The sequence below is a fragment of the Drosophila tropicalis genome, unplaced genomic scaffold (genome assembly GCF_018151085.1).
Source record: "Drosophila tropicalis isolate 14030-0801.00 unplaced genomic scaffold, ASM1815108v1 contig_993, whole genome shotgun sequence".
Classification (NCBI taxonomy): Eukaryota; Metazoa; Arthropoda; class Insecta; order Diptera; family Drosophilidae; genus Drosophila; species Drosophila tropicalis.
In genome coordinates, this window is record NW_027173497.1 from 694,942 (window position 1) to 709,461 (window position 14,520).

Consider the following 14,520-nt stretch of genomic DNA (forward strand, 5'->3'; position numbering starts at 1 on the left):
CGAACACACGAGCACTGTAGCGCCGCTACTAGCCAACGGCCAACTCTGGCCTTGTGGACCGCTTAGTAAAATACGTTCATACGCATATTTTGCATGTTTCTAGTCCGATTTCAATAAAATAATTTGGTAGTTTGGTAGAAATAGATAAGATTAATTAGTCTGCCAAATTTAAATGCGATAGTCAAAAAAAACTACAGGAGGAAATCGGTTTTTTCTTAATTATGGAGGCGGAAGTGGGCGTGGCAAAATATGAAAATGAATATACTCTGCTCGCATATTAAGCCAGTTTTGTTAGTTTTTGATAAAATCAGGTTTGTTCAATTTGCGGGGGCAGAAGTGGGCGTGGCAAAATGTTGAACAATTAGTTTCTGCGCGCTAACTAAACGAGTACATAAACCAAATTTGATGTCTCTAGCTGTTATACTTTTTAAGAAAAATAGTTTTATGTGATTCCTGGGGGGCGTAAGGGGCGTGGCCGAAATTCCAATTAACTCTATACATTTACATACTATACGAGTATACATACATACCAAATTTGGTGGCTCTAGCTCTTACAGCCTCCGAGATCTGCTGGTTCATACAGACGGACGGACAGAGAAGCTTTCTGCCTGTTAGATACATTTTGGCGACTTTAATATATCATTTCGCCCTATGGGTGTATGGTATAAAAATTTCAACCCAATAGCTTTTAAGATGGTTGAGTAAAACGCATACTTACTAACGGACACGGCTATAGCGACTCAGCGTCTCATCCTGATCAGGCATACATATATATACTTTATGGGGTCGGAAAAGCATCCTTCTGCCTGTTACTTACATTTTCTCGACTATAATATACCATTTAACCCTTGGGTGCATGGTATAAAATAATATTAAAAGTGCTCAAATAAAAAATACTGTTTTTATCACTTTGCCTTCGATTTGTTAATCACGGTTAACAAATATATAATCAAAATGCATAAAATAATCAAATATAAATTTATTTTTATAAAAATTATAAGGAAACAGAGAGATTCAATATGTTTTAATTTTGCTCTTGGTTGACACTTCGGCGAAAATGTCCATACATAAATATGTAATGCGTTGTTTAAACCAGAGTTGCCAACATTCTTAGCAGACCTACCCACGAGCTGCTTGAATTATTTAAGAAATATAGTTTCAAACGTTATTTTCACTCAAATTAAGGAGTAATCTACAACAGATCCAAATTTTTATTAAAATCGGTGACTCGCATACCTGAACTTCCCCCGTTGAGTTACCGGTTACCAGTTACCGGTTCGCTTCTAAAATATTTCTTTTTTACAGGGGTTGAATCAGATAACTGCATGATTCAAGTGTAGCCAAAGGCCTGAAATATGTTTGAAATACCTCTATATCATCTATATGTATATGTACATATGTATGTATGTCAAAGGTATTCGTGCTTATATTTCTTAGTTTAACAACTTAATAGTAAAACACCTCCAATCACCTGTTACCAACTAACCCGACTACATAGCGGTGACGATCGTCAGGAGATAGTGAGTTATTGTCGATAAAGGGGAGAACCCTCATCAGTTGAAGCGTACGATATAAAGCCAGCCGCAGTTATGAGTTTTCACCTGTTCGCCAATTTATTGATTGCTACATTGACAAATGAGCCACCCTGCTGTTTTGAAACCAATTAAAAACCAGTGGGCCGGTTGATCTTGCATGCCTTGTCAGCGTTTATATACCCTTGCCATTTCACCGTTGTTTGGCTAAATGATCAAAACGAATAGATGTAATAGTATAATAATTTTATGGTACACTTAGCAGAAGTAACTAAGTAACTAGCTTGCGCCGACTTCGGTATAGCAAGTTAAATAACTTAAAATGTATTTAAGTTAATAGAAATAATTTTACATACTGCAGAACAATCTCAGATTTAAAAATACATGAGCCCTCTATCGCCGCCAAAAATAGTTATTCTTATTCCAATAAAGAGAACGGGGAAATTTTAAAAATACTTGATCTGCGTGCATACTACAAGAGTCTAGCTTTTATATTCTCCGAGATCGAAGTATAATAGGTGATCAATGTGAGTATGGTTGATAAAAACCAAGCGGTCAAATAAAAAAGATGTCTTTAGGCCAAATTTATATTTTATGAACTTTTTGACAAACTTTCCCAAAATGATGTAAGCTCCAAATCTTCATTCATATGAAAATATTGTCACTGTTAATAATGAATGATAAAAAACACCCATCTTTTAAGAGAGTATTAAGAGATCATCGTGAATATACATACATATGTATTTTGACTATTGTCTAATGAGAATAAATTGTATACTGAATTTTGACAGCAATCCGCTGTCGAAATATTATGAAACTTCAAATCCAATCCACTTGGCGGCAGCTAAACAAATTTAGGGGATGCGTTTGTATTTATACTGCGATTAATTAGAGGCATTCCAGGTATGGAGCACCTGCCGGTCGACACACTACAGTCACTCCGCGGCTATTCTGGCATCATTAATAATTCTGAGTAGTAGCTGTTACCAGAAGCGGTGATCAGTCCAAGCCTCCTGAACGCATAATAACTACGATTAAAGCAAACAAGGCTTATTGTAGGTTAAATGACAAGTTTTGACAACTTGTGAAACGACAAGTGGTCAGCGGTTGTTTGACTCCGTCCCTGTCCCTGTCCCTTCCGCGGTTCCACAAGAATACCTTGGCATGGTGAACAGCCAAAAACAAAAAAACCTTAAGTAAACTCATACCAGCACTTGAGCAACAGCACACAGGCCGTTCCTAACCAGCGACCCAGTTGAATTAATAATCCGCATAATTGGAGAACTTAACTTACGAGGGAAAGAGAAAGGACATGGTGACGACAAAAAGAGCGTTATTTTCATTGCGCTTAATAATTCATTTAGATGGTTCGCGGAGATAACAATGCTACGAAGACTGTGCCTGTCATTATTGTTGTTTTATTTTATCAGACTTAGCAAGTGCTATTATTATTGCTTCCCTCTATATGTTGTCAACGTAAGCAAACCCATTGTTAGGCACTTGTCGGGCAACTTGGTGGCAACACAAATGACAAGCTTATTTTTTCAAATTGGGCTGCGTTCGCCATTGGGCAGGACTTCTAATAAGTTAAGATATTGAATGCCTTAACATAGCATGTATAGAAAATAATTGATGTTAATTCGTGTCACAAAAAATATGTGCGTTTTCAACGATCTGGGAACCCAAGCACATTTTGGTTATATTATCCTAGATTGTCACTGATAGAACTTGCTTATCTTAACATGTGATCAGATGATTTCCCATATAATTTGTTTCTGATTGCAGCATAGACTTCTAGAAAAGTAAGTTCATAGAAAATGGATCTTGATTTTTGTACCTTTTCAAAATAGGTTTATTTATTTTGGTAAAAAGTGCAACGAATAGAGCAAAGCATCTCCAAACGTATAATTGTATTCTTGAGCGACGGGAGAATTTCGGGAAGGAAGGTAGCAAGAATTTAAAATAAATTTAAGCTGTCTGCACATTTCACGGTGCTTCATCGCAAATTTGGTGGCTAATCGGCTGTTTATACTAACTAAGAATATATACCTAGATTCCTTGGAGGATCGTAAAAGCCTCTACATACATTTCGGGGTCTTTTACGTGCTTTTCCACGCTATACGTCCAGATTTCCTTTGGAGCCAATAGAATTTCTGATTCATTATGTAATTTTTGGGTCTTTCATCTTGGCGGAGTTTTACGGTACTAATAGATTCAAAACTATTATATGTATTTCGGGAACTGTGAAATCAATGAAAATCCCCGTATTGTTTCGACCTTGTATTTTTGTTCTATTTTGCAATTAACTTTACCAACATTGTACAAAAATTATACGTTTTTTTTTTTTAGCTATTTTATTTTATACCTAGCTAGATAAAAACCCAGTGTTGTGGTGTGAGCCTATTTAACTATTTTGTTATAATTGCGGCCTTTGCAACATTTTTGTTTGCCTAGGCTAATATTTCTTAAAAATTGCATTAACTGTAACATTGATTAATTCGTACATGTGTATACGATACGTTAAGGTACATATTATGTATAATTAATTCAAATATTTTCTTTCTATTTTCGGTCTTTTGGCGTTATCTGTGCATCTCTCTGAAATAGGGCGTAAGTATTCACGGCAGGTTTAATTACTGTAGTTGAAAAAACAAACACAAATTAATTTCTCATTAATGGGAAATCCAAGTACCAAACGGAGTACACATATCGACATTGTAAAGTTGCGTTTGCAAGTGGTTCGCGGTCAATGATAAATGAGTTTTCGAAGTAATTTTAACGAAGTATAACGCTAGTTAGCAAAAGGTCATATGGACACCGATCAAATGCAATTATAGTAGCTAAACTGGACAGGCAGTCTTAATTATAACAAAAAAGACTTGTTAAACATGACAGTTTTCGTACCCCTACTATCCATCAAAATGACAGCTTTTGAGCAGCAGCGCTGTATATGCCAAAACTAAAGTCGATTGCAGGGTCTTGTCAAGAGGTCCCTCCCTTATCAACACAATATCGAATTTCGATCAAAACGCTGAGAAGAAGCAACACCGGCGCTTCACTTTTGGCGCTAAACCAACATCGCGCGCATCCGCAATAGTCACAAATGACCAGCGACACTCCACATTCCAGCTTGCATGACCCTCATTATCCTATCTACGCTACGTACTCGCACTCGAACTCGAACTTGTATTTATAGTTGGCACCATTAGGGAAATGTTTTGCGCATGATGAACTTTTATGCACTCTGCGGCAAGGACATTTGTTTGTCTACTCAACTGCTGCAACAGAGTAAACTGATATTCATCTTGCAAGAGAGGACAACATAATTGCCGTTGAGGATATCCAATATATTATTAACGTGTTATGGGTAAACAGCAGGTATATGTGCTCTATATTTAGCAGTTAATTACGGCTAAAACGTGTCTGAATTTATTATTTTTACTAAAGGGTAGTTTAGTGTTTGTTTTAATTAGTTAATATTATCATGTATATACATTTCTCAATAACTTTTTTTTCATTCTTTTATTGCCTGCGAAAATCTGGATATCTGGTAAATCAGTATGTAAGTATATTAAATATATTTCAAGTACCTCTATGCATACATACATACACGGACGTGAATTTAACATATTTTCCTTACATCCCTCCATTCTAAAGCACGACATTGATCAGTGAATCAATCAAATCTCTTTTAAATTACTGTTTAAAACGAAATGAGTGAATTACATAAAACCGAGATCGAGTAAATAACTGACATTCGAACAAAATAAAAACGAATCGAACTAGTAGAAACTTTATATTTTCGGTGTATTGAACATTCAATTTTAAATAGCCCGTCATTTCTCGTTCCACTTGGCCAGTAGTTCACGATTAATTTTTGCTAAAATTACTTGTTTGTTTGCTCTAAAATATATTTAAACAATAAGCACACAAAATTGAATTATTTGAACTAATCTAAAGCTTAGTTCGGCTTTCTTTAGCCCGGATTCTAAGTATGGAGTCTTGCTTCAGGGAAGATTTTCAAAGTTTTGTTTAGAAATCGCTTTATAATTTCGAATATGACTTAAGCAGTCCATAGATAGACATAGGGACAGTGCTTAAAGCTTATACATGTCTAGAAGGGCTGCTGTACATTATTTCTTCCCTTTAAAATCTTCCAGAATTTTATCGTTTATTCTATTTGCTTGTTTCCTTGTTAGGTCAACAACAGTTTTTGTGCCCGGTGTAAAACCGTGTGCTAACTGACCCCGTTTTTCTCAATATCTTGACGCTTAGCCTTGAGATATTGTTTTTGACTTCTTAGTTTCTTCTGCATATGTACACACATACATGTATAGCCAATCTTCCATTTATGAAATTTCTTCCCAATAACTTTTTCTTTTTAAAATAACAATAATTAATTTACAATTGCTAGTCTTTAAAATTAATGTACGTTTGATTAAGAAAATACCATGCAGATTACTCGCTTTCGGGAAACAGCTCTACTTTTTAGATGGAATGTCATTTTGCATTCTAAAATCAAATTATCAGAATCTGTCGACCGACAACCGTATGATCGACCGGTTTGTATAAACAAATCGTCTCACGCGTCGAATTAATGTAGCAACTTCACCCTATCGAAAAGTCACCGCAGTACCTTTACATATGGAGCGTTGTACATCTGCGCGTTTAAATTTATTGTTCATTCCATTATTGGTGGCAAGGGACAGAATTTCTGTGTCTTTGAAAATAAAATGCTATAAATTCTTGTGTCGTTTGGTTGTGGCATTGTATTGGCACGCCAAAAACAAAAAAAAAAAAAAAAAAAAAAAAAACTTAACGATTTGCACTGGGAGCAACCTTCCAGGTTGTCGTAAAGTCCGTACTTACAGGCGACTGGGTCTGGGCATGGGCCTGGGAAACGGATACACAAGATAAGGTGGAGAAGGAATTCCAGGAGCACCTCAAGTCGTGCGAGATCCGTCCGTGTTTACAGACATTTGGTGCATCACGACCAGAAAATCATTTGGATGGGTACAAGTAATCCGCTCCATATAGTAAAGTACAATAAGTTAGCAGTTCTTAAAAAATAATAACAAGGGCCATCTGGACTGTTTTTTTAGAGGTAAACATATATTGCCCACCTATTTATTCATGCTCATTAGCCACTTAAATTGGGTCAATTGCCTGTGCTAGAATTAAATGTCATTATATGACCTTTGCGGATATTAAAGAAAAAGGGTGTACCTGCTCTGAAAATAAAAAACCTTAAAATGCTTGCAATTGAATAAAATTAATAAGATATAAAACTGTGTTTTGTGTGCTTCGTAACACCAAGATTACATTCTAAATACTATCGATTTCGATATCATTCGATGGCTCACTAGGGAACTTACGAGGGTTAACTGCTTCGCGATCACTAAATACAATGGAAGAGATTAAATGGCAGTCGGTACAGATTAAGATGCATCGACAGCAATAACTGCGTCACCGCTGGTCGGCTGCTTTTCTGTACGGACCGAGCACATCTTTGGTTGAAGACATGAAACAAATTTCCCTTGAAAAGAATTACATACCGATCGCAGCGCAGACTCAGACTATGGGAATTGGTTTTAACTCTATTTGTTCGGTCCAATCGGTCTGCCCTTCTTGTTTTATCGTTGCTGTTAACAAAGTGACCGTCTTCATTGTCAACACATGGTAGTGGCTGCAATGCGACGGTAAACAATTCTATAGACAGGACAGTCAATATGCACTGCTTGTTTAAATGTATGTACTGGGTATGGTGGCGATCTTCCAGTTTCGCTTAACCCAGCTTATCGCAGCTGAGCGAATCGTTTTGCCGTACTAAATTATTATGTTAACATGAAAATAATTGAGGTAAAAGGCATTCAACAGTGGCTGTCCATTTTTTTAAATATCAGAATCGCAGAATCTCGTCCGTCTTCATCAGTTCTTAAATTATCTTTGGATACCCATAAAAGCCACTGCGTCAATTAGAAGCCAGATAAATAGTTGTAAAATTTGGCGGGGCTACAAAATGAAATCAAATTTTTTTGTGAGAAACAAACATTTACATTTACATGAATGTATGCAGATTCCTATCGCGATTCGACCGCACGCAATTAAATCCTTTCATTTAGCCATTTCAAAATATAGCTGTGTATGTATGTAATACAATGAGATGATAACCTATAGTTTCCGATGCGATGAACGAATATAACAAAAACTGCCTTTTTTGACAGACCGCACTGCACTGGGCTGCGAAACACGGTAATGAAGATGTTGTTAAACTAATTGCCGGCACCTTTAAAGCTGATGTTAATTCAAAGACGGTAAGATTAAGTTATTCGTAGTTTCTATAGTTCGAAACTAACTATGTTTTTGTTTCTTTTATGTCGGAATTTACCAACACTTTGTATTCATTGAAGAATGGGGTAAGTATTGTAAAAATGTATCGCGAGGTTTTTTTAATAATCTACGAAATAGCTTATTGGCTTGTCCCAGTCGCGTGTATATGCGTCACATGTCAGGATGCTGTCTCACAACCTCTCCCGTGATGCACAGCAGGCTGTGACAAATCGTGACGACCATATCCAATTGTGTTTTAACAACTCCAACCCCAAACTCTCAAACCCTTTGGCACAACCCAAAGGCGAGTTTACAATATTTTAAATTGAGTGGTGTTTTGTTCCAACAAAATTAAATTCTCTCAAATGTCAATTTCACAACTGAAACAAAGTGAATTGTCAATCACATTCCAAGTGATTGGATACGCACTTCACGTGCAGTATAAGGTAAACATTGGCACACATAAGCAACACGAAATTTGAATATTAGTGGCCCAAGTAAGGAACACAGACAAATTCTTTATTTCGATCAATTCCCTCAAATGAACTGCCATGAGAATCGTCACAAAACAAGGTTTCCAATAGAATTTAGCGAAACTTACTAAGACGATTTGCTTTTCACCTTAAGCATTTGTTTTATTGACTTTAATATTTAAAATACATATTAGAATTTAACTTTATATGCTGTATATACAACCTTAACCACCATTTTCTTTTTTTCCCTTCAAAATTTACTTTAATAAAAATCATTCATAAACATCTTTTTTGTTCCAAAAAAAAATAAAATTGTATTATTTGTATTTATATTGAACAGCATTTTCAAAATATTTTTGGATATTCTTGAAAAGGTATTAAAGAACATATATCCATAAATACAGTGGCGGCCACGACTTTATGACGCTTTTTTTTTATACCCTTGCAAAAAGGGTATATTAATTTTGGTCAGAAGTGTGCAACGCATAGAACGAAGCATCTCCGACCATACAAAGTATATATATTCTTGATCAGCACGACGAGACGAGTTCAAATAGCCATGTCCGTCCGTCCGTCCGTCCGTCCGTCCGTCCGTCTGGATCAACGCAAACTCCTCCTAGACCGTAAGAGCTACAGAGCTGAAATTTTGCACGTAGGCTTGTATATACTGCAGGCGTTGTATATCTCGGATTCAGCCGGATCGGACCACTATATCATATAGCTCCCATACAAACCCCAAAGTCACGAACAGTGACTTTTCTCAATAACTTCGTTATTTTCTGAGCTATTGTCGTGAAACTTAATATTAGAGAGTTTACTACGCCTATAAGCGACTATGCCAAATTTGATCAAGATCGGGTGACTATATAATATAGCTCCCATACAAACGGCCAAGTCACGAACAGTGACTTTCTCAATACCTTCGTTATTTTCTGAGCTATTGTCGTGAAACTTAATATTAGAGAGTTTACTACGCCTATAAGCGACTATGCCAAATTTGATCAAGATCAGGTGACTATATCATATAGCTCCCATAGGAACGATTGGTCGAAAACAGTGACTTTTGTAAATAACTTCGTTACTTTTAACGCGATTGCTTTTAAATTAAACATTTCTTAATTTAATATATATGTTAATGACTGTGCCGAATTTGATAAAGATCGGGTGACTATATCATATAGCTCCCATAGGAACGATCGGTGGAAAACAGTGACTTTGATCAATATCTTCGTTATTTCCTATGATTGTAGGCCTTTCTTTCTAAAGCTTAAACCTTTTTAAATAAAACGTTCTTCCACATTACCTTAATAGGTAAGGATAGAGTTACCAAAAAAGTTGCAAGGGTATACAAACTTTGACGCGGTCGAAGTTAGCCCCGGCCCTCTGGTTTTTTTTTACTTTAAACGTCATAAATTCCTGGCCGCTACTATATACATACATATATGTGTTATTGACAATATTACTATTATTTAGTTTGAGCGAAATATAAAATATCCGAACAGGAGCATGTCCTAGTCTTTTTATTCTTTTATTCTAAACTAAGTATTTCGAAGACAACTCTTTTGAAATGCTTTTCACAGTTTGCTTCATTGCAGCCTTACAAGCGGTTTTATCGCTAAACTTTAATAATATCCACAAATTCTGTTAACTGTATTATTGCCAATATTTTCTTTATACCCATGCAAAAAGGGTATATTAATTTTGGTGAGGAGTGTGCAACGCTTAGAAGGAAGCATCTCCGACCATATAAAGTATATATACTCTTCATCAGGACGTTGAGACGAGTTCAAAAAGCCATGTCCGTCCTCCTAGACAGAGCTGCATGTAGGCTTGTATATAGTGCACAGTTTGTATATCTCGGATTCAGCCGGATCGGACCACTATATCATATAGCTCTTATACAAACGTCAAAGTCACGAACAGTGACTTTTTTCAATAACTTCGTTATTTTCTGAGCTATTGTCGTGAAACTTAATATTAGAAAGTTTATTACGCCTATAAATGACCAAAATAGTTGCAACGGTATACAAAATTTTAACGCTGTCGAAGTTATCCCCGGCCTTCTGGTTTAAAAATTATTATTGAAGACCGAATTTGCTTGCAAACCGGATGGCCGCAACCCATTAGCTTAAGAAGACAGCAGTTAATCTATATTTATTATTACCCTAATAGTGGTGAGGGTTGTATGTACACATGTGTTTTTTTCTTTTTAATAATTTTATTGATGGTGACTTATTTTCAGGGGTATACACCACTTCACCTGGCTACCCAGTTCGGAAGAGATAATATTTTTGAGCTGCTTTGGAATGTATACAGTACGTACACAATTTTTATTGTAAACCATAAACACAATAAGGGCGGCTCCATAAATCTTGACCGTTTTCATCCTCCGAACGTATAAATACTTAAAGAATTACATGGCCTAGTTGATGCTAAGTAGATTCCTACTTTAACTGTAATACTGGTGTTCTTCAACCCCAAACCCCAACGCTGGTGGCAAAAATAGTAAATTCATTTTGGTAAAAACTATGCAACTGTATAAAGTATTCAATTTCTTGATCACCACGTCGTGATTAGTTCGTTAAGCCATTTCCGTCCGCCTGAACGATAACTTCTCTTAGACCCTTAAAGCTACAGTGCTGAAACTGCATGTGAATGCGAATTGAGCAGTATATACATACAGTATATGTACATATGTACAATTCCACAATACCTTCCACAGCACAAACAGTCAGAACAACATTTATTCGAACACCCAAATGTACAGCTTTGTTAATAAATTACTGTAAAAATTTTATTAGGCAATCCCAGGCTAGTGAATGGATGTAGTTTTCGTTTAGTTAGGTTGATAGTTTACAACTAAATATTATTCGGCTTATATATATTATACTTCTAATAAACATAGGGTTTACGAGATTCTAATAATTCTTTAAAATTAAAATAAAAACAAATAGTTCTTCGGCTCTCTATAGCATACTTTTGCGTCCAAATTTTACTCTTTTTAGAATCAAAGTGATATATGTATTAAGAAGTACTTTTCAGTTATTTTGTACATTGCTTTTTAATGTATGTATATATATCAATAGGTTAAAATAATAATATTTGTAGTATTATTTTATGCTCACAATGAAGTACTGCAAAGGCAGTAACTTTCAATAATTTGAACATATTTTTTTCGAAAATCTGGATGGACAAAAATTGTATGGAGCAACCCCCCAATTACTATAGGACACAAATTCAATATAAAACACTTTCTTATGACCTAAAAAATGTCGCCATATGTTATTCCTTGTTCCTAGAAAGTGCAGCCTTATAGTTCAGTTGATTTTTCGTGATAACGTCACAAGAAAACATTTAGTTAAATTTCATCATATATAACAGGCAGAAGGAAGATTCTCCGACCCTATAAAGTATATATAAATTCTTGATCAGGATCAACAGCTGAGTCGATCTAGCCATCTGTCTGTCCGTCCGTCCGTACGTCTGTCCGTATGAACACCCAGATCTCGGAGGCTATAAGAGCTAGAGCCACCAAATTTGGTATGTGTACTCGTATAGTATGTAAATGTATAGAGTTAATTGGAATTTCGGCCACGCCCCTTACGCCCCCAGGAATCACATAAAACTATTTTTCTTAAAAAGTATAACAGCTAGAGACATCAAATTTGGTTTATATACTCGTTTAGTTAGCGCGCAGAAATAAATTATTCAAACCTTTTGCCACGCCCCCTTCCGCCCCGGAATTTACATAAAACTGATTTTGTTAAAAACTATGATAGCTACCGGCATTAAATTTGGTATGTAAACTAGCTTAATAGACGCGCAGATATTGGCTGTTTAAAAATTTTGCCACGCCCACTTTTGCCCCCGCAAATTAAACAAAACTGATTTTATCAGAAACTAACAAAGCTAAAGTCACCAAATTTAGTATGTACACTGGCTTAGTATGCGCGCAGAGTACACATCTTTTCACATTTTGCCACGCCCACTTCCGCCTCCATAATTAAGAAAAAACCGATTTTTTTGAATATCGCATTCAAATTCGGCAGACTAATTATTCTTATCTATTTCTACCAAACTACCAAATTATTTTATTGAAATCGGACTAGAAACATGCAAAATATGCGTATGAACGTATTTTACTAAGCGGTCCACAAGCACACGAGATAGCACATACTATGAAACATGTAAAAACAATTTAATAGACATACATTTGGTTTTCGGAATTTGAAATATTTGTTTCACCTGGTGTATGGTATACCCATGTCGGCGAGTCGATTTACTTACTTCATTATACCCTTGCAAAAAGGGTATATTAATTTTGGTCAGAAGTGTGCAACGCATAGAACGAAGCATCTCCGACCATACAAAGTATATACATATATTCTTGATCAGCAGTCATGTCCGTCTGGATCAACGCAAACTCCTCCTAGACCTCCTATTACGCCTATAAACTACTGTGCCAAATTTAATCAAGATCGGATGAGTATATCATATAGCTCCTATAGGAACGATCGGTCGAAAACAGTGACTATGATCAATATCTTCGTTATTTCCTATGATTTTAGGCGATTCTTTCGCAAACATAACCCTTTTTAGATAAGACGTCCTTCCACATTGATGGCTAATAGGTAAGGAAAGAGTTACCAAAAAAGTTGCAAGGGTATACAAATTTTGACGCGGTCAAAGTTAGCCCCGGCTCTCTGGTTTTATTATCATTTGTCCTCTATATTATAGGGCTAAAGTATGATTTTCTTCGCTGTTTTTATAAAGGGCAAACTTCTAGACTCTAGGAAATGCCGCAAAGATATTGCGAATGGTTTGACATTTTTGAGTTACACTATTGATTTAATATTTTGTGTGCTTCTTCTTCTTTTTTTTTTACTTATGTATGATTTTTTACATAAAGCTCCCGAATAGATAAATATAGAACTTGATGTCTGCCTGGCCACCTTGTGTTCTTTAACGGTTCCTGCAGGACTGCTTGACAAACCGCACCGAAACGAGAATAGCACTCTGGCAGCTTCATGACCTAATACATATTTTAATAACATAAACCCACAAAATTAGAACTGAGCCGTCTTCTTAATCTTTGCTTTTCCCCTCGTTTGAATGTATATGTATAATTAATCCATTTAACAAATCTATTCATTTTGTAGAAGCCAATCGGGACATCATGGATTGGAATGGGAATAAGCCACTGGATTATAGCCAGCAGCGACCAAGTATATCGGCTTCTACTTGCAGTAGTGAGTATCAAAAGTTTTTCTTAAGCACGGAGATAAACAATAACTACCGCCTGGGTGGCCTAAGCTCTGCAATCCCATTTTCAACTGGTGATAGTGAATACAGCGGCGGTACACTGGGCAGCGCACTGACACGTGGCAAGAAACGCTCTCAATTGCGCTGTGCAACAATAAGTGGTGGCAACAGTGGAGGTAATTTGGCTCGTTCGCAATCTTTGATGACTCATCAGTCGCAGCGACGCTTTAAAAAGCAATCGGTACAATCGCTGTTTAAGCAACAAATAAAGGATGATAACTTAGTACCTGGTGACGTTACATCCCAGTCAAAAGCTTGTAACCATCCGTCGGATTTGAGCTCCGAAGAAGATTCTGGAGACCTACGACGTGTTTCCACAAAGCGCAAAGAGAGCTTTCTTCGCAAAACTTTTCGGTCCGCTGCCGGTGCCTCCCGACCCACAAAGGATGTAGTTACTAACCCTTCACTAAAGTTATAATTACAATAATATTATCACTCTCGCTACATACCATTTAATCCTGTAATCCATGTAAATATAAATTGTTCCCATTTACAAAGTGGCGTATAAACAATTGGCTTCTCATAACAGAAGCTTATGGCTCATTTTGTTTCAGACATTTGTTTGTTTCTTTTTATTCGTTGCCAGAAATGTCTATGTAGCTTATATTTACACGTCACTTTGTAGCAGGGGTACGTAATGTAATTAATTGTTTAGATTTAACAGTTATTCTTTACGAAAAGTCTATAACCCAAATGTAGATTGTGGAAAGGCACTAATCCTACCGTATATGAATATGCTTAATATACCTATATGTAAAATTGATACCAGCATGTTTTTTGAAATGTAATACAAAATAAATGAATATCACGGAATATTAAATTATGGGATATGTATGTATGTACATTACGACTGAAATCTATTG

At 36.1% G+C, this 14,520-nt stretch overlaps 1 protein-coding gene across 3 annotated transcripts in view; it reads left to right on the forward strand.

Annotated features, from left to right (window-relative positions):
- The window catches only part of sowah (sosondowah), a 54,772-nt gene that overhangs the window by 38,448 nt on the left and 1,804 nt on the right, over positions 1–14,520 (forward strand). For 2 of the 3 annotated variants that reach the window (XM_068302473.1, XM_068302474.1), the window contains exons 5-6: positions 10,578–10,650; positions 13,495–13,584. In XM_068302473.1, coding sequence (XP_068158574.1) covers positions 10,578–10,650; positions 13,495–13,584 — 163 coding nt within the window. Of the gene's footprint in view, positions 1–8,212; positions 8,309–10,577; positions 10,651–13,494; positions 13,585–14,520 lie in introns of those variants that run through there. The other variant, XM_068302475.1, reaches the window with a different exon arrangement.